The sequence below is a fragment of the Meles meles genome, chromosome 18 (assembly GCF_922984935.1).
Source record: "Meles meles chromosome 18, mMelMel3.1 paternal haplotype, whole genome shotgun sequence".
Classification (NCBI taxonomy): domain Eukaryota; kingdom Metazoa; phylum Chordata; class Mammalia; order Carnivora; family Mustelidae; genus Meles; species Meles meles.
In genome coordinates, this window is record NC_060083.1 from 42764288 (window position 1) to 42792114 (window position 27827).

Consider the following 27827-nt stretch of genomic DNA (forward strand, 5'->3'; position numbering starts at 1 on the left):
TTGGCCTCCTAGGCCTTGGTGGACAGAGAGGTTCCTGTGTTGGGGGTTGGGGTGAAAGGGCTGGGGCCCAGGGTTCCCGTCATTGCAGGCCTGGCAGCTCCTCAGCTGCAGATGGCTCCCTCCTCAGCCTGGGGGCCAGCACAAATGCCTTACAGCTGTACCTCTACTGGCTTGCCCCAGAGAGACTGGAGACAGGCAGGAAGCTGGGGGTGGGGGGGCACAGAGGGGCACACGTGGATTGCTGGGGTAGGTCTGGGATAGGCCAGGACGGATGCCCAGCAAACCCAGGTTGCTGGGAAAGTGAGAATGGCAATGAACACTGGGACCTTGAGACTCCAGGGCGGGTTGGGGGAGGAGCTACCTTACCCTGCAGGGGCTGGAATGGGGGCTTCCTGGGAAAGGATTGTGGGGTGGGGGAGGGTCGTGCTTCCTGGAAGGGCCAGGGCTCAGGGTCCCTGCCTCCCTCCTGGGTCCTGGTTTCTGAGCACAGCCAGAGCTTCTAAATTGGAACAGCAGGGAGGGAAGCCCAGTTTTGTCCCCACCCAGGGGAAATTGGACCAGACTGCTCAGGAAATAAATTTAATTTTCCAGCATCATGGAAGGTTAGCCGGACAATAGAGGTTTTTTTCCCCCCAAAAAACACAAGTAAAAAAAGTCCAATTGCCTTTGGCCGAGCTGTTTCCCAACTTCATTTCTCAGCCTCAGTTCAAGGCTTTCCATTCAAAGTGACATGTGACTGCTCAGTGACCCTGGCCTGATCGCTGGCTGTGTGAGGGGTCATGCCAGGCCACCCCGGAACTATGACCACCCCCACTTCCAAAAGCCCTGGGCATTGCTTGCCTATGCAGTGAGGGAGGGGTTTTGGTAAAAACAAAAACCCTCCCCAAAAGAGATTTTGAATTTAGGGGTGGGTGAGTCCCAAATCCCAGGCAGTAGGCCCAGAAGGGTTTATGTAAGAAATGTAAACTGGGACCTTGAAAGTTTTGATAAGTTTTCTTTTTTGGGAGAGGAGTGGGGAAGTTTGCCTTTAAAATGCAAAGGGATTTTGTAAATCCCTGTGTGGGGATGTTCTTGGGGTTCAAATGAGGGGAACCGGCCCATAGGCTGGGGAAGAGCTAGTCTCCCTTTGTGTTCTCTGCAGATGGTGGCCTTGTAGGGGACTCTGGGCTCTGGCAGAGGAAGGGAGGGTCAGCACAATCCAAAGTAGAAGGAAGGTCTGGAATGGGGGGAGAGCAGAGGCTGTCCACAGGCAGATCCCATAGCCCTAGGGTGGGAGGTAGCGATGGGGAAGACCACACAGGAAGCTTTGGGAAGAGCTGGGCGGTATCTCACTGGGGAGGGGGTACATGTGGTGGGAGAGAGGATGGCTCCAGCCTGGTGGCTGAGAAAGGTCACTATCGAGAAGACTAGGGCTGGGAGCAGCATTTAAGTTCTTCTCCTGTTCACCCATTACACAGATGGGAAATGGAGGCTTACTGGGGTCTGTGACTGGCTTGTCCAAAGCCATAAAAGAGCTGGTGGCAGAAGTGGATTAGAACTCAGGGCGAAATATTCTATTTGTACCATCTCCTAGTGAGTGCAGGGGGAATGTCTGGGCACCTACCCTTTCCATGGGAAACTCTTCAGATACCAGAAAGGGGAAGTTAACTAAGGGCTCTAGTTGGAGAGGAAGGAAGGAGGCCCTGAGGGAAGATTCTGGGATTCTGGGTGGGAGATTATAGGGGGAGATGTGCCGATTGAACTTGATGACCTTGGGTTCAATAAACTCCAAATATCATTCTTATTGTCATCATCACCATGGGTTTGGGTCCAGATTGCTTGGGTTCAAATCTCAGTGTGCTACTTATTATGGTTGGACCCCAAGGGGCTGACTTAGTTTCTACTCCACAGTTCTATATCCACCAAATGAGCATAAATAATAGTACTTACGCAGTACTGCTGTCCAGGTTAAATGAGATGGGGCGCCCGAATGGCTCAGTTGGTTGAGCGTCCGACTCTGGATAAATCATGAAGCTGGTCAATGGCAGAGGGGACCTGCCACCCACATCTGCCTTGACCACCCAGGCTTCTAATTCTTGATGCAGAAGAGGGAAGTTGTGGGGTGTGTGTGTGTGTGTGTGTGTGTGTGTGTGTGTAGGCGAGAGCGGCGAGAACTGGACAAATGACATGTCCCATCTTAGTGTTCACGGGTGTCACATCTCATGCTGTGGAGGATAGAACATCTGTGGGGCACATGCAGGCCTCTTCTCCGTGTCCTGCCCAGCCCCAGTATGCCTAATGCGGCCCTGTCCGGCACATGTTCGGTGAATGAGTGAATGAGGTGAATGAGTGAATGTTTGGTGGATGAGTGAAGTGAGTAACACTCTCCCTTTTCCTTTTCCTCCTCCTGGCTCTCCTCCCTGACCTCCAGGCCTGCAGCAAGCCACGCTCCACTTGACTTCCTCAATAAGACCCGGTTGCAGAGAGGTAAAGGCTGAGATGCCTTCTAGGAAGCAGAAGCTTTTACAAAACAAGGCCCCGGCTGCCTCTCAGGGCAAGGTTCAGAAAGAAGACAGCCCTGGCCCAGCCAGCACAGAGGAGCTATGGGAGTGGGGGAGGTGGCTGGGGCAGGATTGAATTGTGACCCTCTAAATTCAAAAGCCCTAACACCCAGTGTGATTGTATCTGGAAATAGTATTTTTAGGAATTAATTAAAGTTAACTGAGATCAGAAGGGTGGGGTCCTAATGCTAGAGGCTTGGGGCCTTGTTAAGAAGAAGAGAGATTTCCCTCTCTAGGATCCCATAGTGAAGAAGGGCCATGTGCGCAAACAACGGGAAGGTGGGCATCTACAAGCTGAGAAGAGAGCTCTCACTAGAACCCAACCATGCTGTCACCTCAGGCTCTGGAACAGGGACAAAGTTTAGGTATCTGTTGTTTAAGTCACTTAGTATTGCGTTATGGTGCCTGAGGAGACTAACACCAGGGGGACTGGGAGGCCCTGGTCCTGCTTTTTCCCACGTGGCCCTTCAGGCCTGAAGAACCCAGGACCCAGGCCTAGATCAAGTAGGCTCCTGTCCCAGCCTATCTCCTTAAGCTCTTATCCTTTTCCTGGCCTGAAGTTCCAAGTTCTCACAGCTTTCTCTTCTGATCCCACTTCTCCTCAACCCAGGCCTCAGGTCTTGTCTCCTGCCCCCGCAGCCGTATTTCTAAAGCACAAATCTGGTCACTTACTCCTTGGCTGAAAAGCCTCTGATGTCTCCTCATTGCCTACAGAATGAAATCCAAGGAAGGTGCCATGTATGATTGTGCATTGCACAACCTGTGCAACGGTCCACGAGGGGTCTTGAGTTCAACCTCATTCATTCATTCACTCACTCATCCATTCATTTAACAAGTATTCATTCCCTAGACATTCTCAGCTTAGAACCCAAGGTTCTTGATAATCTGGCTCCAGACTCTCCTTTGCTTCCTCTCTCACTTATTCCCTTGGGTACCATATACTCTAGCCACACTGAACATGGTACTGTGTCATACCTGTGTGTTTCACACACACATTCATCCGTCAGCTTGTCTGACACTGCGGAGGCAGCATGGGCCCAGATCTGGAATCCCATCTCTCTGCCATTTCCCAGCTAGGAGAATATGGGCAAGTTAACCTTCCAAGCCGCAGTAAAATGGGATTAAACATATATAATGTGCCTCAAATTCACTTAGCACATAAGAACCTCCCAATAACAGTTGGTTTCCCCACGTCTCTGTGTGCTAAACTCCTTTTCATTCTTGAAAACCCAGCTCGAATGTTCCCTCCTTGGTAACACTGCCCTCATTCCCTCCAAATGGATAAAGTTTACATTCCCTGTTTCTACTTTTCCTGCCAGTCCCACATGGCACTCGCATACCTCTGTTAGAATGCTGTTGTACTGATCTGTTTTCCTGGCTCACACGAACAAAGCATCCAGCCAGAAAACCCTTGTTGCATGAAGCAAGGCACCAATCTCCAGGTTGGGAGTCCTTCACCTCCCAGGCCTGTCCTGGCTCTAAGCCCTCAGCCTGTTGGATAGCTTGAGAGTCCAGGACAGGAAGCAGAAGATGAAAGAGAAGAGGTGGGCAGACACAAGAGGGGGTGGGGTGAGGTTTGGTAGAAGGGTGAGGGTGTTTCAGCCTTCTGGGGGAGGTCACTCTGTAGCCAGAAAGGAGGCAGGGCTCAGAGAGGGGGGCAGTCTGAGGCTTGCAAAATGGTTGGCAGTGCAGGTACCAACCATTGACTCGAGCTAGGCCTTGCTGTGGGTCCAGCCACCTGTGGAAATTACAGGGGACAAGAGGGAGAGGGAGGAAGGTTTTTCTGTAAAGAGGGAGAGGACAGGTTTGAGGCAGGAAGGTCAGGAAGGAATGAGTTAGAGAAAGATGAGGGAGAGGAGAACCTTGGGAGGGAGGAATGAGGGAGGACTGGGCAGGTGGTGTATGTGTGTGCAGACAGCGGGTTGCGGAGAGCTAGAAAGTTGGGAGGGGTGACCTTAGAAGGTACTGGGGAGGGAGGCTTTAGAACAAGGGCTCCAAGGCCTGGGACCTCCTGAACAGAAAAATCTTGGGGTATGAAGACTCCTCCCCTCCTGGCTCCGGGCCTGGTGGCTGTCCTTCTTCTCCTCTGCTCACCACCCCCCATATCTTTGCTGGGCTGGCTGCTCAGCAAAAATCTAAGTCAAGTTCTTTGTTAAATCTTCCTGGAGGAAAGATGAGCTGTTGTAAATGTAGCAAGACATTACCTTCCATGGACTGGGTCCATGGCCAGGTCGAGGGGGCTGGGGTGGGAGGACGGAATTCAAGTTTGGTGGTGGAAGGGGAGGCAGTCTCCTCAACAGCCATTCAAGGCCATTGGGAGGGTCTCTTTGCAGGCCCTCCAGGGCAGCTCCTGCCACTGAGTCACAGAACCCGGCTTAAACAGAAGCAGCAGCTCTCCTTCCTAAGGCCCTTGGGAAAGTAGTTTCCTGAGGCCCCTCTTATACCACTTGGCAAGGCTTGGACGGCCGGCCGGCAGAAGCTGGTGGTAGAACCCCCAGGCCCAGGGCAGGTGAAGAAGCCATTGTCTATCTCTCTAGGGCTGAGCTGGTAGCTCAGGGCTCATTTGGGTTCGGAGACCCTTCCCAACTCCTGCCCCTGTTTTACCTGCTTCTCCTCGGCCCTCAGGGAGCCTGAGTGTGACCTTGGAACCTGACAGGGGGGCCACACAGACTCACCTTCAGCTCTGGGACATGGGCGAGATCTCAACTCGTCTTCCTGGCAGAAAGGCGAGCAGGGAGTCATGAGGAAGAAAACCGCGTGTTTGGGCCATGTGGGGGCACGGAATGGTTTGAAGAGATGGTTTATGAAGGGAAGCCAGTGCAGACTGTACTGCTGTGACCAGGGGTGTTGGAGGGAGTGTTCTCTCTCTCTCTTTTTTTTTTTTAATTTTTTTTTTAAGACTTTATTTATTTATTTGACAGACAGAGATCACAAGCAGACAGAGAGGCAGGCAGAGAGAGAGGAGGAAGCAGGCTCCCTGCTGAGCAGAGAGCCCGATGCGGGGCTCGATCCCAGGGCCCTGAGATCATGACCTGAGCCAAAGGCAGAGGCTTAAACCACTGAGCCACCCAGGCACCCGGAGGGAGTGTTCTCTACGACACACCCACCGCCTGCCAACTCGGGTCCCCTCTCTGTTCAGGTCTCCACCTCTGAGTGGGCTGCCCTGAAAGTCTTAGAACAGATTGTTATGCCAAGACAGACACTTTATTTTCCATAGGAGCTACACAGGCACCCATGGGTAAAAGGGGGGCTCTCTGCCCGCCTCCTGAATATGACCTTGAGAACCTGTCTAGTGCTTTCTACTCTCCAGGGATGGGGCAGTTCCTGAGCACAGGCTGGGTGGGCTTCTCTCAGCCAGTCGCGCCAGCCCAGGGCAGCCTCAGTCTGTTTTGGTTTCCTGGGTTGAAATCACAATCCGTCAGACCCAACTTTGGCCAAAGATAATGATAACGATGGGTGGCAGGGCCCACAGCTGGGAGGGGGCGGGCACTTGCTCCTTGTAGAACAAAAGTGGGCTTCTTCTCTGAGCCTCCTCTTCCATCCTCACGGTATGGTTTTCTTAGGACCCCAGACCTATTGCACAAATGATTCCAGCTTCTTGGGAATCTTAATGGAAGTGGGGGTGGGGGAAAGACCGCCCAGATTCTCCAAACTTCTTGAGTTGGCTGCCTGCACGCATTCATGACTCTCTGCTGCCCCCGTGTGGTTGTAAGGACAGTAGATGCCCTCCTGTTGGGCCTGTGTATGTGTCTATGTGTGTGTTTTGGAGAGTAGGGGGCAATCAGCAGGTCTGGAGCTGAGGCAGAACAGAGAGAAAGCTGGTCCTTGTGTCTGCTCCGGAGAACCCGGGGATCTCCCTGCCCCCACCTACCTCCTGTGGGTTACAAAGACAGCACAAGGGCCGTTGTGACGCCTGCTGGGGGACACTTGCTTACCAAAAAATTGAGAGAAAAGATGGGCCTGATACTCATTTGCAGTGGTGGGGGTTAGACCTCAAGAACGTGAGGGCAGCCGGGTGGTCTCTGACCTTGGGGACAAGTTCCCCCTTGCTAAGCTGCCCTGACAACCGTGGCCACATTGGCCTAAAGAGTCCAGGACAGACAGATTCTGCTTTGTCCTGGGAACAGCGGCCCAAGAAGCCATTATGGGAGCAGGGAAAGGAACAGATCTGGAGGGAAATAGAGTCCATCCATCCATCCTTCGGTCGATCCTTGCATATCATCTCTCCCAGGTCAGCCTTGGGTGAGGGGCCCATGGGTCCCGACCCAGCACCTGCGGTTCGCCATGACAGAGAGTCGCAGGTCTCTAACTCTGTGCTCTGTCGGTAGTGTCCCAGCTGATGGAGGCAGGCGTCCTCAGAGGTTGTTTTCATGCGGGGTCCTCAGATGTGGGCATGCTTCCGAATCACAGGGAGCTTGTTAAGATCTCATCAAAGTCTGAGAAGCACAGCTGGTCCTGACTATTGGCCTCTTTTTATGGTTGAGGAAACTGAGACAGCTGGGTCTGGATGAAGGTCATCGCTGATGGTCATAGGGTTCCCAGGGTTTCAACTTGGTACCGTTCTCCTCCAGTCCAATAGATTAGCTCGTTAGTCTGGCCACAAGCTCCTGCTCAGGAGTTCCAGCCCCCTTGGGATGTCCGGGCAGGTGCGCGGGCAGCTCCCTTCCTCTACATCCTTTCTGTGTCCTGCAGCAGGACACCCACGAGGCCGATGACCTGGGAGGCTGGCTGGACCGGGTCGTACTCCGCAAACAGGTGGCACACATTCTCTTGTGACTCTGTCTGGCTCTTGGCCACAAACCCGAAGATCCTGGTGGGAGAACATAGCCTGAGTGAAGCGGCGGGTCTCAGAGAGGCTGGGAAGGGTGAGATCAGTCCGGTGCTCTGCCCTGCCCCTTCCCCAGCTCTCTGAGGGTGGGATGGACCTCCTCTGTCAGACTGGGAGATCCCTGAGTTTAAGACCTGGGTTTCTCTCCTTTCAATGAGAGCTCCCTCAGGACAGGAACTATGTATTCCTCATCAGAGTAGAAGCTTCCTGAGGGCAAGGACGTGTTTTGACCATCGGACTGCAGCATCCCCATCAATTAAGGCTCCCTGAGATTACAGCCTGTGCCTCCTACCTAAGACCGAGGGCTCCCAGGCTCATGTCTCCCCCTTCAGACTGGAGGATCTCTGAGGACCTGTGCCACCCCCATCAAAACCATGGGCTCTCTTAAGGTCAGGATAGGGCCTCCCTCCTTCCCCGAGTTCTTCCTCTTGTGGGGTCCCAGTTTCTGACCCAGGGAAACCTTTCAGGGTGACTAACAGGGCACAGGGAGGCCTTACCAGGAGGGCTTGCAATATTTTTGCCACCTGTGGGAAAGGAAGATGGACAGGAATGAGTGCTGAGGCTTCTCTACATTCCACAGGACTCTGGCTGAGCAGCTGGAGAAAATGGCCAGCTGTGACCACGCCCCACCAGGTCCCCCTCCCTTCATCCTGTTGTTCCTGGCCCCTCGAGGTTCACAGGCTTTGTCTGTGACCCCAGTCCCAGAGTCAGCAAGGAACTTCAGTGGGCAGCTGGGCCCTTGACGTCTTTGTGAGTTTGGCCCAGGCTTGAACTTACTTCCGTTGCTCGGGGTCCATGCCACAGAAGCGGAGGGTGGTGAGGGGGTAATGGCGCCGGAAAAACACCCTGGAAGAGAAGGACAGCTGGTGAGAGCTGGTCCCAGTGCCATGTCCTACCTCCATCATCTCCAGCTCTCTCAAAGGTCGGATGCCCCGCTCTCCAAGAAGCCTCCCAATCAGACCCCTTACAGCCTGGCACGAACTTTCCCACAACTGGGCCCTGGGGCACATGTTTGCACTTCTCTCTTTTCTTTCCTTTTTTTTTTTTTTTTCCTTAAGATTTCATTTATTCATTTGAGAGAGAGAAAGAGAGAACTCAAGAGGAGGGGTAGAGGGAGAGGGGGAAGCAGACTCCCCGCTGAGCAGGGAGCCTGGCGCAGGGCTGGATCCCAGGACCCCAAGATCATGATCCGAGCCCAAAGGCAGACTCTTAACTGGCTGAGCCACCAAGGTGCCCTGAACTTCTCTTTTCATGGAGTGACTCTGCCTTGCGTCTTATATATTTAGGTTTTCTGCCCTCTCTCTGCCCTCTGCCCACGATGTCATTTAACGGCTTGAGGATGGGAATGATGTCTTGCTCATCTATTGTTCCTCCAGCCCAGGACCAGGCGCCTCCTAGACTGGGAAGCCCTGAGCCCTGGGAAGGAGGGATTCCATCCACTGTGTCCCAGTGGGCAGCCAGAGTCTGGCCTTCTGCAGTTGTTCCATCAGGGGATGCTGATTTAACCAGTGCCCAATGAATACTGGTAAATTCCATCTCCATCAGCTTTGGGGAAGGGGGACTTTGGTAGGAGGTCATTGGCATGAGGTCCAGAGAGGGCAGAAAACTTGTCTGGAATCACTCAGCAAGCCACCGACCGTATGGGGTCCAGGATCCTGGATCATACCTTCATTAGTGATCCACAGCCATCTCGGCTATCCCCTCCAGATCTCCCTGCCCCGCCCAGCAGCCCCAGGGCAAAGGAAGTCCCTTACTTCCTCTGGACATCGGTCAGGGTGATGCCTTGATCAGTGACTTTGAAGTGGACCACAGTGGGTGTGGGGAGGACGTCCCTCTCAAAGGTGGTTGAGATGGCCTTCCGCACGGCCAGGGCTCCGCTCAGGGTCTCCACGCTCACAGAGGTCAGGTACAGGGCATGGCAGCCTGTGGGAGGTAAACGCTGTGCTCAGGCCTTGCCAGGATCCACCATGAAGGGGCAGGAAGCGTTTCCCCGGCCCTGGTCCTCCCTCTGCCCAGAGCCAGGCATCCAGGCTCTTCGTTGTTCAGGAATCAGGGATTCCTCTGAGCCACCAGGCAGGCAGGCAGGAGTGTGGAGGTGACTGAAATTCAAGGCCAACTCCAGTGGACGTTGCTCTGCATTGCTCTGGCCTCTGGCCCTCTGGGACCGAGTAAAGGAGGGGCTGTTGCCCTCTGTGTAGGGATGTCCAGGCAAACCTTCCTTCTGTCCAGAAGCATGCTTGGCCCTGCCACCACCGCCACCCACCCTGCGGCCCTGGTTCATTGTCAAGAGAAGGTGGAAAACAAAAGAATGGGGTGGAGGCACTCAGACAAGTGCTGATCTGTGCCTGGCATCGGGCCCTGAAGAGGAGCAACCTTTCCCCTATTGAAACCCCCAAGACTTGGACCCGACATTCCACAGAGGATCCCGGACCCAGAGATCTCCTCTAGGGCAGGTCCCTCAGAACCAGAGAGACCCCAGCACGTACATATGTGCCCATGTGTGTCCAGGATGGGGTGTAAGCCCACCAACCCCCCCCTCTTGCCGCCCCTGCACCCCTCACCCCCAGGCTTGCAGACTCTCACCTCTAGGTTTATAGGGACGGGGAGGACCATGGGGCAACTCTTTAAGGACGTAGAAACAGAGTTGGAGTGGGAACATGTGTGGGCCTGTGCGTGCACGTGTGTGTGTGGGGGGGGGGGGGCTGGGAGGCACTCTCCGGGGGCGCAGGCAAGCCTGGAGCCTCCCCCACACCGCTCACCTGCAGATTTCTTCAGGCAGGAGGCCCGGCTGTCTGTAGTGTCCGAGGAGACTCCACCTCCCAATTCTGAGCCAAAGCAAAGTAACAGGCCCCAAAGGGGGTGGGGGGGGTGGAGTGAACGAAGGAACATTAATCCCTTTGAACATCTCCCACCTCCGCCCCCAGGAAGCAAGCCGTTGAGAAACCCGGTGTGATTACCCTAATTAGACAAACGGGGCCACTTGGGGCTCCCCAGATGCCTGACTTGCAAGCCTTTTGATCCCTCCTTTCCCTCTGCACCTCCTCCAGCCCCAGGACTGGGCAGTCAGCCTCGGGGTCCTCAGACGCCTCTGATCCTTCTTTCAGACCCCACCCCAAACCCACACCTTTCTTTGCAGAATGTAGGGAGGCTTTCCCCATCACCATACCGCCCCCCCCGCCCCGCCCCCGGGCTCTGTTTCCTCTCCCAGAACCCCTCAGCTGCTTGTCCTGGACAGAGATCATCTACTCTGGCTGGGGGTTGGGGCTCTGGATGGGACTTCCTGATCTTCATTTGAGGTCTGATCTGTGTGTCTTTAGGCAAGTTACTCAGCTTCACGAGCCCTCCTTGTCTCATCCGTGAAAGGGGGATAACACTATTTGACACAGTTGTGGTGAGGGACGTGTGAACAAGGGAGCGCCCAGTAAAGGCTGGACCTGGGAGAAAAAAACCCTGCCCTCTCCAAACTGGCTGCTTTAGGCTCCTTTCATCCTCTCAAAGAAGGCTCCTGTTTATCAAATATATACTCTGTGATAAGAGCCTTGCCTGGACCAGCTCTTTTAACCTCCAGCCAATCCTGTAAGTAAGTATGATGACGGCTGTCCCCATTTCATAGAGGAGGAAACAGAGGTTCACAGAGGTCGATATTCTCAAATTCTCAGGCCAGGAAGTGGAGATGCTAGAGGATGCTAGGCAAATCACTTTTAATTGTGACATTAATCCATAAATAAGGTGGGACGTGACCACTAGGAGTCTTTCTAGTGCCATGGTGTTGCCTCTTTGGGGCCCAGACCCACCTTTCTGTGGGATGGTGAGTTTGCAGGGCAGGGCCAGGGCCATGATGGAGTGCTGGCACACAAAGGCAGAGAGGCTCCCTGTGAGGAAACAGACAGCCCTGCGTAAGAAAGCTTTCCCCAGACCAGTCTCCCAGCTCAGAAGAGCGTCCCCTACCCGCAGTGGCCTGCAGGCTGGAGAGGCTCACCAAAGTAGGGTTCCTCATCTGCTCCTTTGAGATGCACCCCTTTGGCAGAAGATTCGATGAGGAAGTGGCGGATGAAGTCACTGTTGTCCTCACCTGGACAAGGACAGAGGAAAGAGTGCATGTGGATAGGAGTTCCAGAGCCCAGATTTCGCCGAACACTGACCCGCTCATCCCCTGACCCGCCTCCTCCTGGTCCACCCAGAGGTTAACTGGTTCGTCACCTGCCTTGGGGTGGGACTGCTAGGTGGGACCCTATCTTCAAGGTCTCCCACAAAGGAGGTCCCAACATGTTTGCTCCAAGGCTTCTGCATCCAGTAATTCTCCTTTTAGGAGAACTTTCTCTTCGTCTCAAGGCTACCGGGGATGGTCCCAACAACTACTGGGATCAAATCGTAATCCATCAGCCTGATTTCTCTCTCCCTCTACCCAGTCCTTCCCGGGGGCTGTTATTCTCCACCAGATGGTTCCTACTGGAGCTGGCTGGCCCTGGAGGGAAACAGTACCCCTCTGCTCTTCTCCACCAGCCCATGGCTTCCTCCTCTCTGGGCTTGTTGGCAAGGCTTCCTTGAAAACCAGCCCTGCTCCAGATCTCACATTCTGATTTAACCGGAGCGGCATAGTGTAGAGAGCACAAAGTTGGGGTTTTTGTCTTTGCTCTGGAGAGGGTGGGGTGGGCGGTCATTAACTAACTCTTGGAGCCCCATTTACCTGACCCTTTTGTTACATGAGAGCTATACTCTGGGATTTGGGGAGGGGCTGTAACTTAGGTACCTTATACTATAATGATCTTTCATTATAGTACATTTCATTATACCTCTTTCCCCAGCGAGGTATCCCAAGGTAGGAGGGACGCCCCAGAGATGTGTGTTGCGTGTGTGAGACCACGGGAAAACATGTGATAAGCTATCACAAGTGTGATAAACCAGCACATATGTGATAAGCTATCATGCATGTGTAATAAGCCAGGGCATACCCTGGATAAGCTATCACACGTGAAAAACCCTCGCATACATGTGACAACCTGGGACACACACGTTATTACCACATCAGGTTCCCTCACAATAAGGCTGGTCTGGACAGCGGGGTGGGGGTGCAGAGGAGAGCATCCTGAAGAGGGGCTGGGAACTCCCTCCTCTTGCCCCCATGAGAGCAGAGCAGGGAATCTGGGGACTCCCGGAGGCAGAGGAAGCTCAGCCTTGCCATGGAAGGAGCTCCTTACAGAGCCTCGGTGCAGGAAGGCAGCTGGAAGAGCGCCAAGGTGGGCCCTCCTCCCAGGAGTCCTTGCAGGCGGGCTGCAGGGTAGCGGGGGAGCTAGGACTAGAACCTCCCACAGCCCCTTGCCTCTGTGAGGCCTTGAATGAAGAGGCGGGTGCATACCTGACCGGTTCGCGGCAGGTGCAGGGGCCTCCTGGACCTTCAAGGCAAGGCCAAATGAGCCTCGGTAGGAAGAACTGTCCCTCACGACGAAAGCCCCGGGCTCCTCTTTCCTCAGCAGCTCGATTGCTAGAACAATCCTTGAGTCAGAGAGAGTTACCCACCCACCTCCACCTGCAGGGGACACCCCATGTCCCCCAGCCCCATAGAATCTTCATAGAGTAGACATTACAGAATCACCTCGCTTTCCCAGGAAGTCCTTCCTGTTGTCTAATCTCCACCCTTCCTGCTGCAGCCCCTATTTCCTCAGGACATGAGGTTGCATGATATCGTCCTTCCCTGGACCTACCATTTGCCATTCCCTCCCCTACTGTGACCCAGGGCCCCATCTGCCTGAGACAAGGTACAAGACCCAGACCTGACTCCTGCCTGGATCACTCATCCCTTGAAACACGGCACTTCCTTTTACCTTGTTCCCGGGTGATGCTTGGCTTAAACCAGTATTTAGATGTGTCCATCACAAACTTCATGGTGGGCTGCATGTCCCTCGTGGGACCTGGAGACAGAGAAGGGGAACACTTTAGGCTGGACAGAGGGGAGCTGAGACACCCTTCACCCACCTCTGCCCAGTGGTCCCTTTCAACCTACCCTACCCTATCCCAACCCCATTGTATCTCCATCTAACTACAAGAGGCAAAATCCAACAGAAGAATTCAGGGCTTGGCACATCTAGGACCTAGGAGTCTCCCCTTGTATCCTTGGTAATGAATCACAAACAGATAAAATCTCATTTTAATGAGAAACAGTTTCTCAAATCTTGTGTTGTCTGGTGCAGATGGAAAGAAGAGACGAGGGATTCTGAGAGGCATCGTGTTTGGTTTTACCCTCTCTTCCCCCTTAAGAATCCTACAAGGCTCTTGGAGGGCATATTAAGTTTGGAGAAGAAAACGAAAGAAAAGTTTGAGGAAAGAAAGGTGGCAGATTTGGTTGGATGAGCCTGAGCGGAAATCAGGAGACAGGATTCCTGACTCTGATTTGGGACAACAGTCTTGCTCCTAAAGCCCAGAGGGGACTGAGTGTACTAAGCAGTTCTCTGAGGGTTTTTGACATTCCAATAGCCTAGGCAATTAGGGTGGATTTTGTTTTGAGAACAGTTTGTGGAATTTGATAAGACCCCAGGGTATAATCAGTGATATCCCGGGACATCACCAAACCAGGATGGGAATATCACCGGACTAAGTAGATGTGCTCTCTGCCATGACACAATGGCCATCTCCCCAGGTCCCTAAGGCAGAGAAGAGTTGTTCTCAATTTTGGCACCTTGAAAAGATGTGTTGTGGCCAGCTGAGAGTAACTCATTATAAAAAAAAAAGTACTAAAATCTGCAAATGATTTGTCTTGGGAAAACGATCAGAGCAGATTCAAAGTCACACCTGTTGTGCCGTTTTTGCTTATGTTGACATGGCTTCCTGCATGGCAGTGTGGGCCAGACTGAACCTCACACCCCTAGGAGTCACCCTGACGCTTGTGGCTGAGTGATGGTGGAGTGGGGACAGTGTCCCTGGGGCTCTGCCGGGAGCTCTACTCTGGAGACGTGTACCCTGCGGGTGCTAAGCCTGAGCCTCTGTGTTTACTGCTTTGGGTTCTGGCTGGTTTTGTTCTTTTTGGACGCCTGTAGTCACAGACTACGGGAAGGAGGGTGTTTTCTGCTTTGTGGTTTTTAGCTGTCTGAATTGGAATGCATTGTCTCCGTCGGCTCTCTGTGTACTCGTCATCCACGAACGTCAGAGGTAGGACTGACTCTCCTTCTCTTTCTCCCTAGTCATCAAGCCTGCTGTTTTCATATCCCGAGGGTCTCCTGGCTCTGTCTTCTCCCCTCCGCCCTGCCCTGCCCTGGTGCAGGCCCCCATTACAGCTTGTCTGGACCACTTCATGATGAAAATCAAAATAAAGCTGCTCTCCCTGGCCAGGCCGGGCCCTGCAAGTCAACTGCCAGCTGCTGGGATGATCTATTAAATGTATACCTCTGACCCCATCACTTTCCTGTTTGAGACTCTCTGCTAGGCCACTCCTCACCCCCACCCCTCAGCCTAATGGGGAAAATCCATCCTTTAGCTTGGTGTTCAAGACCTTTCCCAATCTTGCCCCAGATTTCTCAACCAGTTCGTCCCATACCCAACACTCTAGTCATTCCTTGAACATGCTTGTTCCTCTATACCTCCATGACCATGGACTTGTTCCCTCTGCTCGGAAGGCCCTTCCTGTCCTGCTCTGGCTCTAGACATTTGATCCGCTTTTCCAGATCCAGCTCAGATGTTGCTTCCTCCAAGGAGTAAAAAACTCCAAGGAGTTGTTTAGACTAAAAAGATCACCCCTTCCTTTGTGGCCCCATAAGACTTAGAACATCTCTACTTCTGTGTTTATTCTACTCTATAGTGATCCTTGGTTTTTGTCTCTTTAGAAGCTGTGTCCATCTCTGTCTCTACTCTTTGGTGAACTGTCTGGCGCACAGTAGGTATTCAGCACATGGACCTGCTGTTGCAGAAACCCACTGATGCTTTGTCTATGCCCCCAAGCCAAACCTCACAATGGCTGAAGGACTGGTTTACAACATACCCTCCGAGGGTGTGGTGAGAGGGGCATCTGGCAGGGTCTGGCTGTGGCTCCTGGTGGCTAGACAAGAGTTGCTGGAAGAAGTGGCCCCAGGTCGGACAAAGTCCTGGTGTCCTGGGATCTGCTGGGTTGGGGGAGACCCCGGTTCTGGACAGCCATTGATCAGCACGATGGGTATGTCCACCATGGAGGTGGTGATGGATGGCGGACAGCTGCTGGCATGCTCCTTGGCCGCTGGCGGGGAGTGAGTTGTTCTGGGTCGGCCCATGTTTGGGGTGGGATTGCCGGGGACCTGAGAATCGCTGGCTCTTGTACACAGGGACACTTGGCCAAGGCTGTGGAGGCTGGAGGAAGAGCTGGCTGGGCTTTCCAAGGATCTAGAAGATGACTGATGGCTGGAAACGCTGGAGTGGAGGAGGGACTGGCTGCTGCAAGGAGGGCACCAGACAGGCAGGGTATTAGGGTGTCAGTGGACACACAGGAGCCAGAGCCAGTCTCCGGAATCTATTGATCCGGGTGCCCACAGCTCTGTTTAAATCGAGTATTGCGTACTCCACCCCCCCACAGCCCAGAGCAAGGTACATGCCCACCTCATCCCCAAGGGATGCTGAAGGATGCAGAAATGTCCCTGTACCGCAGAGTCTTTGGTCATTTAAAGCAGCTAATGAGCCGATCCCCTGCAGGTCATGTGGGCTTAGGCTGGACTGGATTCCCTCTGCCTTCCCAGCCGGGCAGGTCTGACTGAGCTATCACACAAGTACCCGAAATTCGCAAGAGCCCTGCACGCTGGCTGGACCACGTCCATGGCGGATGCAGAGGGAACTCCCCAGCTGGAGGAAGAGAAGGAGGCCAGCTCTGCATCCAGCCAGACTTCTCTCTGAGCTCGGAGGCCCATGCCAACGGCCATGGCTGTGGAATCCTGGCTTCCTTGCCAAGGACTGCTTTGGCACATCAGCTTTGGAGTCGGTGTGGGGGACAGAGGTCGTGTGGTGTGGTCCTCATGCGCAGGTTGGGTGTGTGTGTGTGCAGCTCTACTGTGAGGCCAGCAAACTGGCCAGTTTCCCCTCCCTCCACCTAGGTTTTGCTAGCAACAAATAATGCCCAGGCAAGCTTGCCTCCCTCCTGCTAGGGAAGAAGGAAGGAGGCTTTTCTTTCCTTAATGGTTTACCCTAGGCCTCCAAACTTTATTTACACCCCTGTGTTTTGACGTTTTAAAAAAATCCCTTCTTTCTCTGCCTGCCTCTCTGCCTACTTGTGATCTCTCTCTGTCAAATAAATAAATAAATCTTTTTAAAAAAATCTTTTAATAAAGATTTAAAAAAAGATTTTATTTATTTATTTGACAGAGAGAGGGAGGGATCACAAGTAGGCAGAGAGGCAGGCCGAGTGAGAGAAGGGGAAGCAGGCTCCCTGCCAAGCAGATAGCCCGATGTGGGGCTCGATCCCAGGACCCTGAGATCATGACCTGAGCCGAAGACAGAGGCTTAACCCATTGAGCCATCCAGGTGCCCCATAAATAAATAAAATCTTTAAAAAAAAAAAAAGAAGAGAAAAAAATCCCTTCTTTGAGATTGGTTGTATGAGTGCTGGAAAGGATACAGGTGAGCCTCATGAATGTAACCGTTCTCCTACCAAGAGGTCAGCATAAATCAAAAATTTTGTATATTGAGTTATAGTCTAAGTGCTTAAGGAAATCTTGAGGTCCAAATGGCCGTGATGGCATAAAAAAGAATATTCACTCTTTTGTTCTTGGTGTGCACCCTGATTTTGCTTAGCTAGAACAGGGTGCCTGTCTATGATTTTAGGGTGTGTGCATGGGTGTGAGTGTGTGTGTTGCAGAGACAATATCAGAAGCTATAGTGGGAGCAACCTACCTTCCGAACACATAGCTGCCATCGGACACTGGGCTGGCTGACAGCACAGAGACCCGGCTGCCTCGCTGTGGGGCCAGCCCCTTCTCCAAGCCTGGAGAAGCTGCCAGTGGGGATCCCAAGCCGTGGGAACCTGAGGCCTTGCTCCTCATGCAGGGGATGGAGATGCTGGGAGAGGGTGGAGGATGGGAAGAGGGAGTCCCCGAAGGAGGAGGGGTGCGTTGGTGCCCCCTGCCCTGGCTCCCAGAGAAGATGAGGCTCTCACTGCTGCTTCGAGTCTCTCGAGGGATGTCTCTGGAAAGGAGGAGGCCACCACTGCGTGGGGAGCCAAAGGGCGGGGTGGCAGATGGGCTGGAGCAGCACTGGGGGCCATCGGAACCCCTTGATCTGGTGGAGCTCACCTCGATGTACTTTATGTCTGGGGAGAGAGCAGAGCACTGGTGAAACCCAGGAGCCTGGACTCCCAGAACAGGAATTCTGGAAGAGTCTTCCAGACCCTCTGGTCTCCCCTCCTTTAGGCAGGTGAGGAAACCAATGCTCCAAGAGAGGACAAGTTTGCTGGATTAGGATTAGCACCCGGCTCCCCCTTCTAGGTGCAGTTCCAAAGTCACCCTCCTTGTGATTTCTCCTTCTGGTGGGGGGATGCAGTGGAATTGAACACAGGCTTGGGGGTCCGGTAGATCTGGGTTTCAGATCTGGTTCTTCCCCTTACTATGAGAGCACTTGCCCAAACGACTTCACCAACCAGAGCCTCGGCTTTCACACCCGTGAACGGAGCTGAGTATATCCAGTCTCTTGGTAAGTAAGGATGAAATGAGATGAATGCAGGTGGCATAGCACTGTTATTGGCACATGGCAAATTCTTTAAAAATAGCAAATCCTTTCCTGTGTGAATGTCCCCCTCCCCAGGTTGAAATGACTGCTTATAGAGGGTGCCAGTCACATCTTCTGATGGCTCCATTGTTCAGGGTTGGTGAAGGCTGTTTCTACATCTGTGCCTACAATCAAGGCACAGAGGGGGTTTTCATGCTTGTTTGCACACTAGAATCACCTGATGAGCTTTTCAAAGTCCTGATACTCAGGCTACCCTCTGTGGCAAATAGATCAGAATCTTCAGTGTGGACCCAGACATCAGGCTGGTTTAGTTCCCTAGCCGATTCCACGGGGCACCAAGCCACAGCTCACCGAGCTGTGACTTGGTGCCCCCCTGCCCAGCAGTGCCATGTCACCTGGCAGCTGGTCAGATGTGCAGAATCTGTTTCAACCCCAGACCCACTGAAGCAGAATCTGCATTTTAGCTAGACTCCCTGGCATCTGAGAGCACTGTAGAGTCTGAGAACTCTGCTTTAGAGCAGGTGCTCCCAGAGGCCAGGGTTTGCTACACTATCCAGCTGTGGACCTTCCAGGCCATGCTTTTAGCTGGTATGCAGTTGATGGTTATCAAACACTGCCCAGGGTTGTGACTCACTCCACTGATGCCTCTATTCCCCAGTGTGGGCACCCAGGGCTCTTGTTCTGAGAACTTGCTCCTCCCTGGAGTGGGGTACCCTGTGGTTTTCCCCATGGTGAGTACGACACCCCGCCTCCTGACCTGGGGGAGGGGGACTGTCCTTGGTGCTGTTCCAGCAAAGGTGGGAGAAGATGGGGGCTACCTAGCTTCTCCCTCCTAGAGGCCTGTCGAGTCCTGTCTCTGGCTTCCCAGGATGGAAACTGGGGCAAAGTCAGCAGGAAACTGCACCTTCAGCCCCTGTCTGCCAGCCTCCCACCCCACCTTGGGCTTTGGCCATGAACCAACTCCCTCCCACTCTGTGGAACCCCTGCCTGCCCCAGCCCGCTCCAGGGTAGGACCTCAGAGCCTGCTGGCGGTTACTGCTTCTGTCTGAGCCTGCTTAGGCTGGGGTGGGGGTAGAGGATTACATCAGACGGTGGGGGAGCTGGCAGGATGACCCGGGCATGCTGTTCCAAGGGGTGTAGGAACAGGCCTGGCTTTGCCATCAGACAAACCTGGGTGTGAGTCCTCGTTTTGCACTTTCCCGCCAAGAGGCATCAGGTAACTTTCCTAGACACTGTGAGCCTCAGTTTTCTTATCTGCAAAGTGGGGATCTAAAACTAACCTCCTGAGGTTGTGGTAAGGATAAAAGACACTGATGAATGGTGCCTGGATCCTGGCCCGTGGTGAGCTTTGGAGAACTCCTCCTGCCTGCTTGCTTTTTGAGACCAGTATTGGCCAGAGGCTGACACTGTCCAGCTAAGGGGGGAGTCCCTCTGCCAAGGGTAAGAGAAGACTATTTGGCACAATGTGTTGTAGGTTCTGAAAGAGTAGAGGTCTTAGAATGGGGTGGATTCTTCTGGAAGGTTGGCAAGTACAACTTCTATTTTTATAGGACTTCATCGTGTTTTTACCCACAATCCTCTCGGCCCTTATGCCCAATGCCAACATTCCTCAGGAGGAAACTGAGGCTCAGAGAAATGTGGCAATGGGGCTGGCGTTTACTGCTGAGTTTTTAAGGCTGGTATTTCCTGAGTGCTGTGCGCCAGCACTGTTGCAAACACGTTACCTGTACTAGCTCATTTAACCCCCACAACAACTCTATTGAACTAGAAAATGTTATGAATTCCATATAATAGATGAGAAATCAAGGCTCAGAAAGGTTAAGGGAGTTATCCGATGCCACACAGCCAGAGCGGAGGAATCTGACTCCTGCTCCTGTGCTGTGTTTGGAGGGCCTCTTCCAGGACAAGGGACTCCTCAGGGTACTTTCCCAAGGTCTTGTGCTCTGAAAAGGTGCTTGGCTGCCTTGGGGGAGGGTCTCTCAGCCTGGTGAAGCTCTGAGCTTCCTGCTTACAGGGTCATCTCAACACTGACCAAAGGCCTTGCGTAGGGGACTGAGCAAGCAGAGCAGGGTGGGAAGGGAAGAAGGAAGGAGTCCTGGAGCTGTGAGTCACCTCTCTCTGCTGCCCCGAGCTGCACGTGGCTAGGGGAGGTGGAGGCCCCCCACGCCCTCACCTGGGTGCAGCCGCTGTTTACAAGCCCGTGGGGCAAGTCCCAGCAGTGCTGGGTGGCTGTAGGCGCCAGCGCCAGGCTGGGCTGGTGGAAGGGGCACGTGGGCGGGGGGCAGAGAGACAGTTATTAGACACCCTTCCCTTGGGATTGGCAAACAGCCTTGCCTGGCAGAAATTGCTGGAAAATGAAATGTGGGTGCCTGTTCCAAAGATGGGGAGGGGAGGGAGTGGCGGAGATGGATATAGTGTTTGCTTGGAATAGCCATGCTCCGTGTGGGTTGGGAGCCCCCCAGGGTCAGTCTGAAGGAAGGTAAGCAAGAGGCAGGGGCAGGGAAGCTGGGGGAGGTTTGTGAGCACTGGGGGAGGGAGAGCCCCAGAAGAGGAGCCTGAAGGCTGCCTCCAAACAGATCTGTTCTTCGAAGCTCTGGAGGGCAGGAAACTGGCTCCAAAAAAGAGAGAGAAAGGCAAGAACACAGACTTTGGAGGCCAAAATCCAAGGCTTTGGGGCCTGACCTATGACCTATTGGCTGTGTAACCCTGGGTCATTACTTCTTCTCCCTGAGCCTCACTTTGTCCTCTGTAAAATGAGGCTACTGCTGTTTTCTTCCCAGGCAGAGGCTGAGATCACACACTACAAAATCTATCTATATATATTTAGGGGAGAGAGAAACATAGGATCGCCAATGCTTAATTTTTAATTTTGCCAAGTGAGGACAAAGAGAAACAGTGAACATCTGCTAGCACCACAATTATAGAACACCTTCCCTTTGACACCCCAAGAGAAGGAAGGATGAGAGGCGAAGGGAGGGCGTCCCACACATTTGGATATGTTTGGCCCAGTGAAAGCTCACCACGGTGCCCAAAACGAGTTACGCTGCCATGGGCTGGCAAGCGCTCTGTCACCGGTAGTCGTGGTCTGGGGGTGGGGGGGAGTTTGGCAGGTTGAGATGCATGGGACAGGTGCCACCCATCACAGTGACACACGATTAGGTATCACAAGGAATGCCGAGAGGGACTTTCTAACGGGGAGCTGACTGTGCCGGCTGTCTCAGGATGTAGTAAATTCCTAGGTGTCACCACCATTCAGGCAGAGGTTAGAGGAGAGGATTTACTTATTGCATCAGAAGATGCTAGGGCAGAACTAGGGGGCTTCATCAGAACTCTCTGACCACTGTTGGCTGCTCGCTCATCCCCCGAACCCCTCTGCCACCCAGAGTCAGGTGGACACCTCCCCACTATGGCAGGTCATGTCCAGAGCATCTGGGAACACAGACTACTGACCACTGGCCCCTTGGAGGATGGGGATGTTGTTCACATCTCTACCCCATACATGTGGACGCTCTACACAGGCTGGTCTTGCCCCTGCAGGCCCTGAGTGTGTGGAACCCCTACACTGGGGCATGAACATTAAAGCCCTGAGCTTGCTCCTGCCAGTGATAATTAGACCCAAGCCACCTTCCCTGCAGAGACATGCCTGTGACTGGCCTCAAGAGGCAGGAAGATCTTGGGGGGTAGAGGTGGTTCTTTCAACAGCCCTGGCAGCCAATGCTCAGTGGGAGGGGCAGAAGGCAGGCTGGAGACTGGGAACTGGGGCACCAAAGTACCTGGGTGCTGGGCTCACCTCACCCCAGTCCTTGAGCCTCCCCTGGGGAAGGTCCTAAATGCCACCCCAGTGTTTAATGAAAACAGCTACCATTTATAATGACTAACAGCATGTCAGGATTTCTGATAAACACCCAAGTGTTATTTCTTTTAAACCCCGCAACCCTCATGGAGGTAAGAACTCATCTCTGTATTACAGATGAAGAATATGAAACAGAGGAGCAAGGTCACTAGCTTGTGTAAGGTTTGCCCACCTCAGGGGCGCCTGGGTGGCTCAGTGGGTTAAGTCTCTGCCTTCGGCTCAGGTCATGATCCCAGGGTCCTGGGATCAAGCCCCGCATCGGGCTCTCTGCTCAGCAGGAAGCCTGCTTCCTCCTCTCTCTCTCTGCCTGCCTCTCTACCTGCTTGTGATCTCTGTCAAGTAAATAAATAAAATCTTAAAAAAAAAAGATTTGCCCACCTCCAGTGATGAGGCTAGACCGACTCCTTACTGAAGTCGATCAGCCTCAGTTTTTTCATCTCTAAAATGGTGATGAAATATTTCATGGGGATAGACTGGGAGGATTAAATGTTCTCCTGTAGGGTGCTTAGCAGAGTCTGGATATTATAAGATCTCAATAAGTGGAAATTCTCATGGACCATATCACTGATCCTCATTGTACCCCTTAACCCATGCTGATCCTTTAAAACCCCGGAGACCTCAGTCTTCCAGCCTGTCTAATGGGGCTGCTGCTCCTTGACCCTCATCCTCAGAATATACCTGAAACCCATTGTTTGGGAAACTGACACCAGATGGAGAGATTTCTAGACTCCCTTGGATGCAGTGGTGTATTAAAGCCGACTTGTACCAGCTTGCAAGAGCAGACTGTTAAATTTTTTAGGATTTTGTCCAGCTGATTTCTAAACTCAGATGTTATTAAAAATTAAATTACATAAGCCTACAATGAAATAACTTACAATAAAAACAAAAGTAATAAATACAATTCATCATATACCAATTATTTAACTAGATGTTGCTATTATCTAGATTCTTTTTTTAAAAAGTTTTATTTCTTTCGGGGGGCACTGGCTGGCTCAGTTGGTTGAGCGTCTGACTCTCAAGTCATGATCTCGGGGTCGTGAGACTGAGACACGCTCAGCATGGAGTCTACTTGAGATCCTCTCCCTTTGCCCCTCCCCTTCCTTGTATCCTCATGTGCTCACACTCTCCCTCAAATAAATAAGTACATAAATACATAAATAAATAAAATCTTTTAAAAAATAAAATTTTATTTATTTAAGTATTCTCTACCCCCAGCATGGGGCTCAAACTCATGACCCCGAGGTCGCGAGTCACATGCCCTTCTGACTGAGCCAGTCAGGTGCTCCAGTACGATCTAAACTCCAGAGGTTATTTGGTAGAAATACTGTGTAGACCGTAATGACCGTCTACAGGTTATCTCTTTCCAGTGCTAGGTTCGGTGACATCATGCTGGTAGCCTGAGACTGGCCACGGTAGGAGAATCTATCCCATGAAATTTGGTAGATGTTTCCAGCTGGAGCCTTTTCGCACCCCAGCATGGAGCTTGTTGTTAAACCTTTACCAGCACGCCACTGCTTACCCACAGCGGGGTCCCGCCCTAAACAGACTGAATTCTGTGTCTTTCCAACACTACTGCTTCCAGCTCTCCAGAGAGATAACCCCCAAAAAGGGACAGGGGCCCAGAGAGCAATCCTATGAAAGTTTCAGGGGACCCAGGTTAGGACTTAAAGAGATCTACTATGGAACAGTGAGGTTCAGGGACTCCACATTTCTTGAGCTCTTATTTACATGTATGGCATTGTATGACATTTATATATATATATATATAATATATATTATTTATATATATATATACAACACACACACACACATATATATACATATACATTAGCTTATTTAAAGTTCCTGAAATATCCCATAAAACAGGTATTCATCATTTTTCCAAACTTAGGGATAAAATAGCATTGGATAGTGAGGGATGCCTGTATATATCTCTTTGATATAGGAAGGAAAAGAGTGATTAAGTAACTTGTTCAGGGCTGCACAGCACCTCCCAACAGGACATTGTCTCCTACTCCTCTGATCTAATAGAAAAGTCCTTCTTCCTCATGAGGTCTGGTCCCCAAGCACCCCCTCATGGCACTGTGTCCCAGATCCTTACCCAACGCTTCAGCGTCGTCTTTCTTTTTCCTTGAGGTAGTACTCTGGGTGGGCTCAGTCCAGGGGCTTCCAGTTCCTGGGGGGAGCAGCTGGAAGGTGGGGTCCAGTTCCAGAATCATCTGGTTGAGGCTCTCCAGTGAGAAGTCAATGTAGGAGTTGAGGTCCTCCAGGGTCCCCGAGGTCTGCTCAGCGGGGGACTGTAGGAGGTGGCTGGCTTTGGCTCCAGCCTCTGGGCCCTGCTGGAGCCTGCTGGGGGGCCCCTTGAAAGGCATGGGGGCCATTAGGCCCTGGGCTCCCCAGCCTTCTGTGGTGTAGTAAGGACATTGGGGTGGCAGGCCAGGACTGGGTGCTGGGTGCAGCGTCCTCCTGGGTTCTTCGCAGGGAGTCAAGCCGACTGCATGGCCTCCTGCCAGCAGGGGACTGGACATCACTTGTGACATGGTGGGGGCAGTGCTCTCTGTTTGCCTCTAGCTTCAAACCAGCCTCACTTACACCCCAGATATGTCACTTGCCAACCAGGAGCTCCCAGAATCTGAAAGAGGTCAGGGTTGGGAACTGAGTAACTTTGGTAGTTGAAGTTCCTCCCACTCCTCCCCCCAAGCAAAGGCACGTTTATTCATTCATTAAAAACATGGGTACTGGAGCCAGATTGCCTGGGTTTGTATCCTGGCTCTACCACTTACTAGCTGTACCATGCTGGACAAGTTAATTAACTTCTCTGTGCCTCAGTTTTCCTTAACTATAAAATGTGTTGAGATTTGTAACATGCTTAGGATGGTGCAGGGCACGCAATAAGCACTATGCAGGTGATTGTCAAAATCGCTTCAACAGAGGTTACTGAATATCTGCTCTGTTACAGCCTTCTTTATTAAATAAATACCAGCTTACATTTATTGAGCGATTACTATGCACCTATATTACACATAAAATCTTTTAAACTCCTCCTAACAAACCTCTGAGGTAGATACTATTATTTTGCATTTTATGATGTGTGAATAGAGAGACAGAGAGTTTAGTAACTTGCCCAAGCCTCATTCTGTGTCATACAAGTGTCAGAACAGGACTGGACCTCAGGCTGCCTGATGTCAGGAATCCTGCATTTCATAGCTACTATTGTGTGTGGGCCAGTTAGTGAAACAGACGAGTAAGCAGGTGAGCAATTATAAACAGTGTTACCATGGAGGGGCAAAACAGAGGAGACTCTGCAGCACTAGTGCAGAGGTCAGGGAGGACTTCCTGGAGGAAGGGACTTGGATTCCTAACTCCATATACCTCATGGGGTTCAAATGCAGAGGGATATCTAAGGCCCAGAGAGGGTGTATGATTTGCCTGAGGTTGCATTGTAAGTTAATGGGAAAAGCCAGGCTCCCTTGTCCCCCATGGTTCCCGTAGGCTCTGTTGCCAGACCTCTCCTTGGCTGAGACCTGGAGCGGGCGGTGCGTCCCAGGCACTGGCCTGTCAGTAAATGGCATTGGAAGGGACTAGGCCTCCAAGCAACTTCCTGGGGGCAGCTGAGGACACGGGGCTGTGGCTCTTTCCGCACATCCTCCAAGGGGTCTGAGTTCCTTGGGGCAGGATCTCAGTGCATCCTGTAGGGTTTTTGGCTGGACCCCGGAGAGGAGGTTACTGACTTGGAGAGCACACTCGGGGCCTGGGTCATCACTCAGGACCAGAATCTAGGATTCCTGCTTACTGACTGGAAACTGCTATTGTGCTACCCTTTCCTCTACGGGCCTCAGTTGTCCCATCTGTTTGATGGGGATATAATAATAACAACTTTAAGTTTACTTGTTTCATCTTCTCAGTGGTTCTGTGCGGAGGGTACTCTTACTGTGGTGCTGGAGAGGTTCAGGGATTTGCTTAAGGTCACAGAACCTGCAGAATCCACTGGTGGAACGCGGGTTTGAACCCAGTGGCTTTGAACCTGGGCTCGTAGCTCCACAGTCCCAAACTCTTAACCCTATATCACTACTTCAGAGATTTAAGACCCTTTTCACGTCTGCCCCTTCTGGGGTTCTGGAACCCAGTGGGACAGGCCTGGGATTGAGCAAAAGGCAGGCAGGCCCTTGTTCAAACTCTTCTCCCTTTGAATACTCCCTGAATCACGCCACCAGTGGTGTGGGGCTGAGTCTGCGTCTCGTTCCTTTTTTCCTGGACACCCTCACCAGCCCACTTCTCTAGCTTTTTCTTTCCTGCTCTAAGGTGGAGGGGAGGGCCCCTGGGACCCCAGACTTTGGGCAGGGGCGTGTGTGTATGCGTGTGTACTTGCCTGTGTACATGGGAGGGCTCCAGCCAGCTCTGCACTATTCATAGGTCTCTACCGTACATTCACCCTTCAGATTGACTCAAATATCTTTCTTTGTTCCCAAGGGCTCCGGAGACAGGCAGATCCTGAAACCTTGGCAAACCCCCGTTTCCGCTTCACTGACTTACTCTCTCCCTCCTATCTTAAGCCCAGGTCAGGGGAGGGAAGGTGAAGCCTGAGCCTCCTCAAAAGCATTTTGCCTCAGTAGCCCACCCCACTGCCTCCCTCCCCCCATCCTTGACAAATGCCTTCGGATTGTTTCATCCCCTCCACCCAGATGCAGTGAAACAGAACCTGGCCACAGCCCCCACCCCTGGATTCCCGGCAGCCTGGGAAGGTGCCCAGCACGGGTGAAGGGGGGCAGGGGGGAGCACTCAGGGCCAGGCTCTGGGTTCTGTGCTCTGTGCTGGGAGGCAGGAGGCCTAGGTTCTGTGTCCATTCCCTTCCCAAGTCTCTGTGACCTCGGGCAAGCCTCTTCCCACCCCTCTCCATGCCCCCCAGACCTTGGTTCTCTCATCTGTGCACTGAGGGGCACAGATTTCATTCTCTTAAAGTGCTAACCTCTAGGGTCTGTGGTCCTGAGACCACCTCTCTCATCTCCAGCCTCCTCCCCTTTCTCTTTGCTTTGACTTCCAGCCCCCAGGACAGGTGGAGAAGCTGAAGACAAAGGGTTAAATGAGTCAGGGTGGCCTCTGTGCTGAATCTTCCTCTCTTTTTGGAGAATAAAGGCACGTACCTGGAGTCCGGGCAGGCAGATTGCTGTGTTCACTCCTGGCTCTTGGGACCAAGGCTGCTCAAAGTCCAGGTGTAGAGTAAGGGGAGGTGTGGTTCACCTCCAGACCTGCCTTAAGAGCAGACGGCTCTCCTCCCTCCCTCCTCCCCTCCAGGCCCTACACGTGGCTGATAGCCTGCAGGCCCGCCCCTCCTGTGTCTGATGAGCTCAGGTGGGGCTGGCAAGGGCACCAGCCCTGGCAGTTGCTGGGGCTGTGTGCGTATGTGTGTGTATGTGATTCCCAAGCTTCTTGTTTGCCTGTCCCCCTCACCCCTCCTAATTGCCTTGTGTTGTGGCGGGGAGAGGGGTCCATGCACCACATGATCAGCGGAGTCCTGCTTGTTAGAGACAAGCTCTGTCATGGAGACAGGACCTTGTTGGGACTAATGGGCGTTCCGCCCATCATGTGCCAGCCAGGGAAAGCACCACGGGGTGCAGAACGAGCAGACAGTGAAGGCGCTGGCCTAGGAAAGCAGGATGCCAGTGGGCAGGAGCCCCTTCCCACACCCCCCTCCTGTGCTGTCCGGGGTGGGTTGCCCTGCGGCAGGTGTAGGGTAGGGGCCCACTGGAACTAAGACTGGGCACAGATCTTACTTTTTTTTTTTTTTCTTCTTTGCCTGGGAATGGGGCTTCTGACTTAAGGGAAGGAGGCTCTGAGTGTCCGGAGGACTTCGAGAAGGGGCGTGTAGCTTTGCTTCACTTCATTAATTCACTCACGGCTAGTCTTTTGCATGGTCTGGTCTGTGCCCCAAGGCAGA

The 27827-nt window shown here is 52.7% G+C and overlaps 1 protein-coding gene across 1 annotated transcript; it reads right to left on the bottom strand.

The window, feature by feature from the left end:
* Positions 1-5502: 5502 nt before the first annotated feature.
* On the bottom strand, positions 5503-27153 carry TNS4 (tensin 4). Its single transcript, XM_045986492.1, has 13 exons — positions 27034-27153; positions 23994-24524; positions 17209-17623; positions 15338-15762; positions 13191-13277; positions 12725-12850; positions 11348-11440; positions 11163-11240; positions 10128-10193; positions 9123-9291; positions 8146-8214; positions 7866-7892; positions 5503-7350 (listed from the first exon to the last, which is right to left on the bottom strand). The coding sequence occupies exons 2-13, from the start codon at positions 24430-24432 to the stop codon at positions 7209-7211; spliced, it is 2136 nt and encodes a 711-aa protein (XP_045842448.1). The 5' UTR covers positions 24433-24524; positions 27034-27153; the 3' UTR covers positions 5503-7208.
* Between the last annotated feature and the right edge of the window lie 674 nt (positions 27154-27827).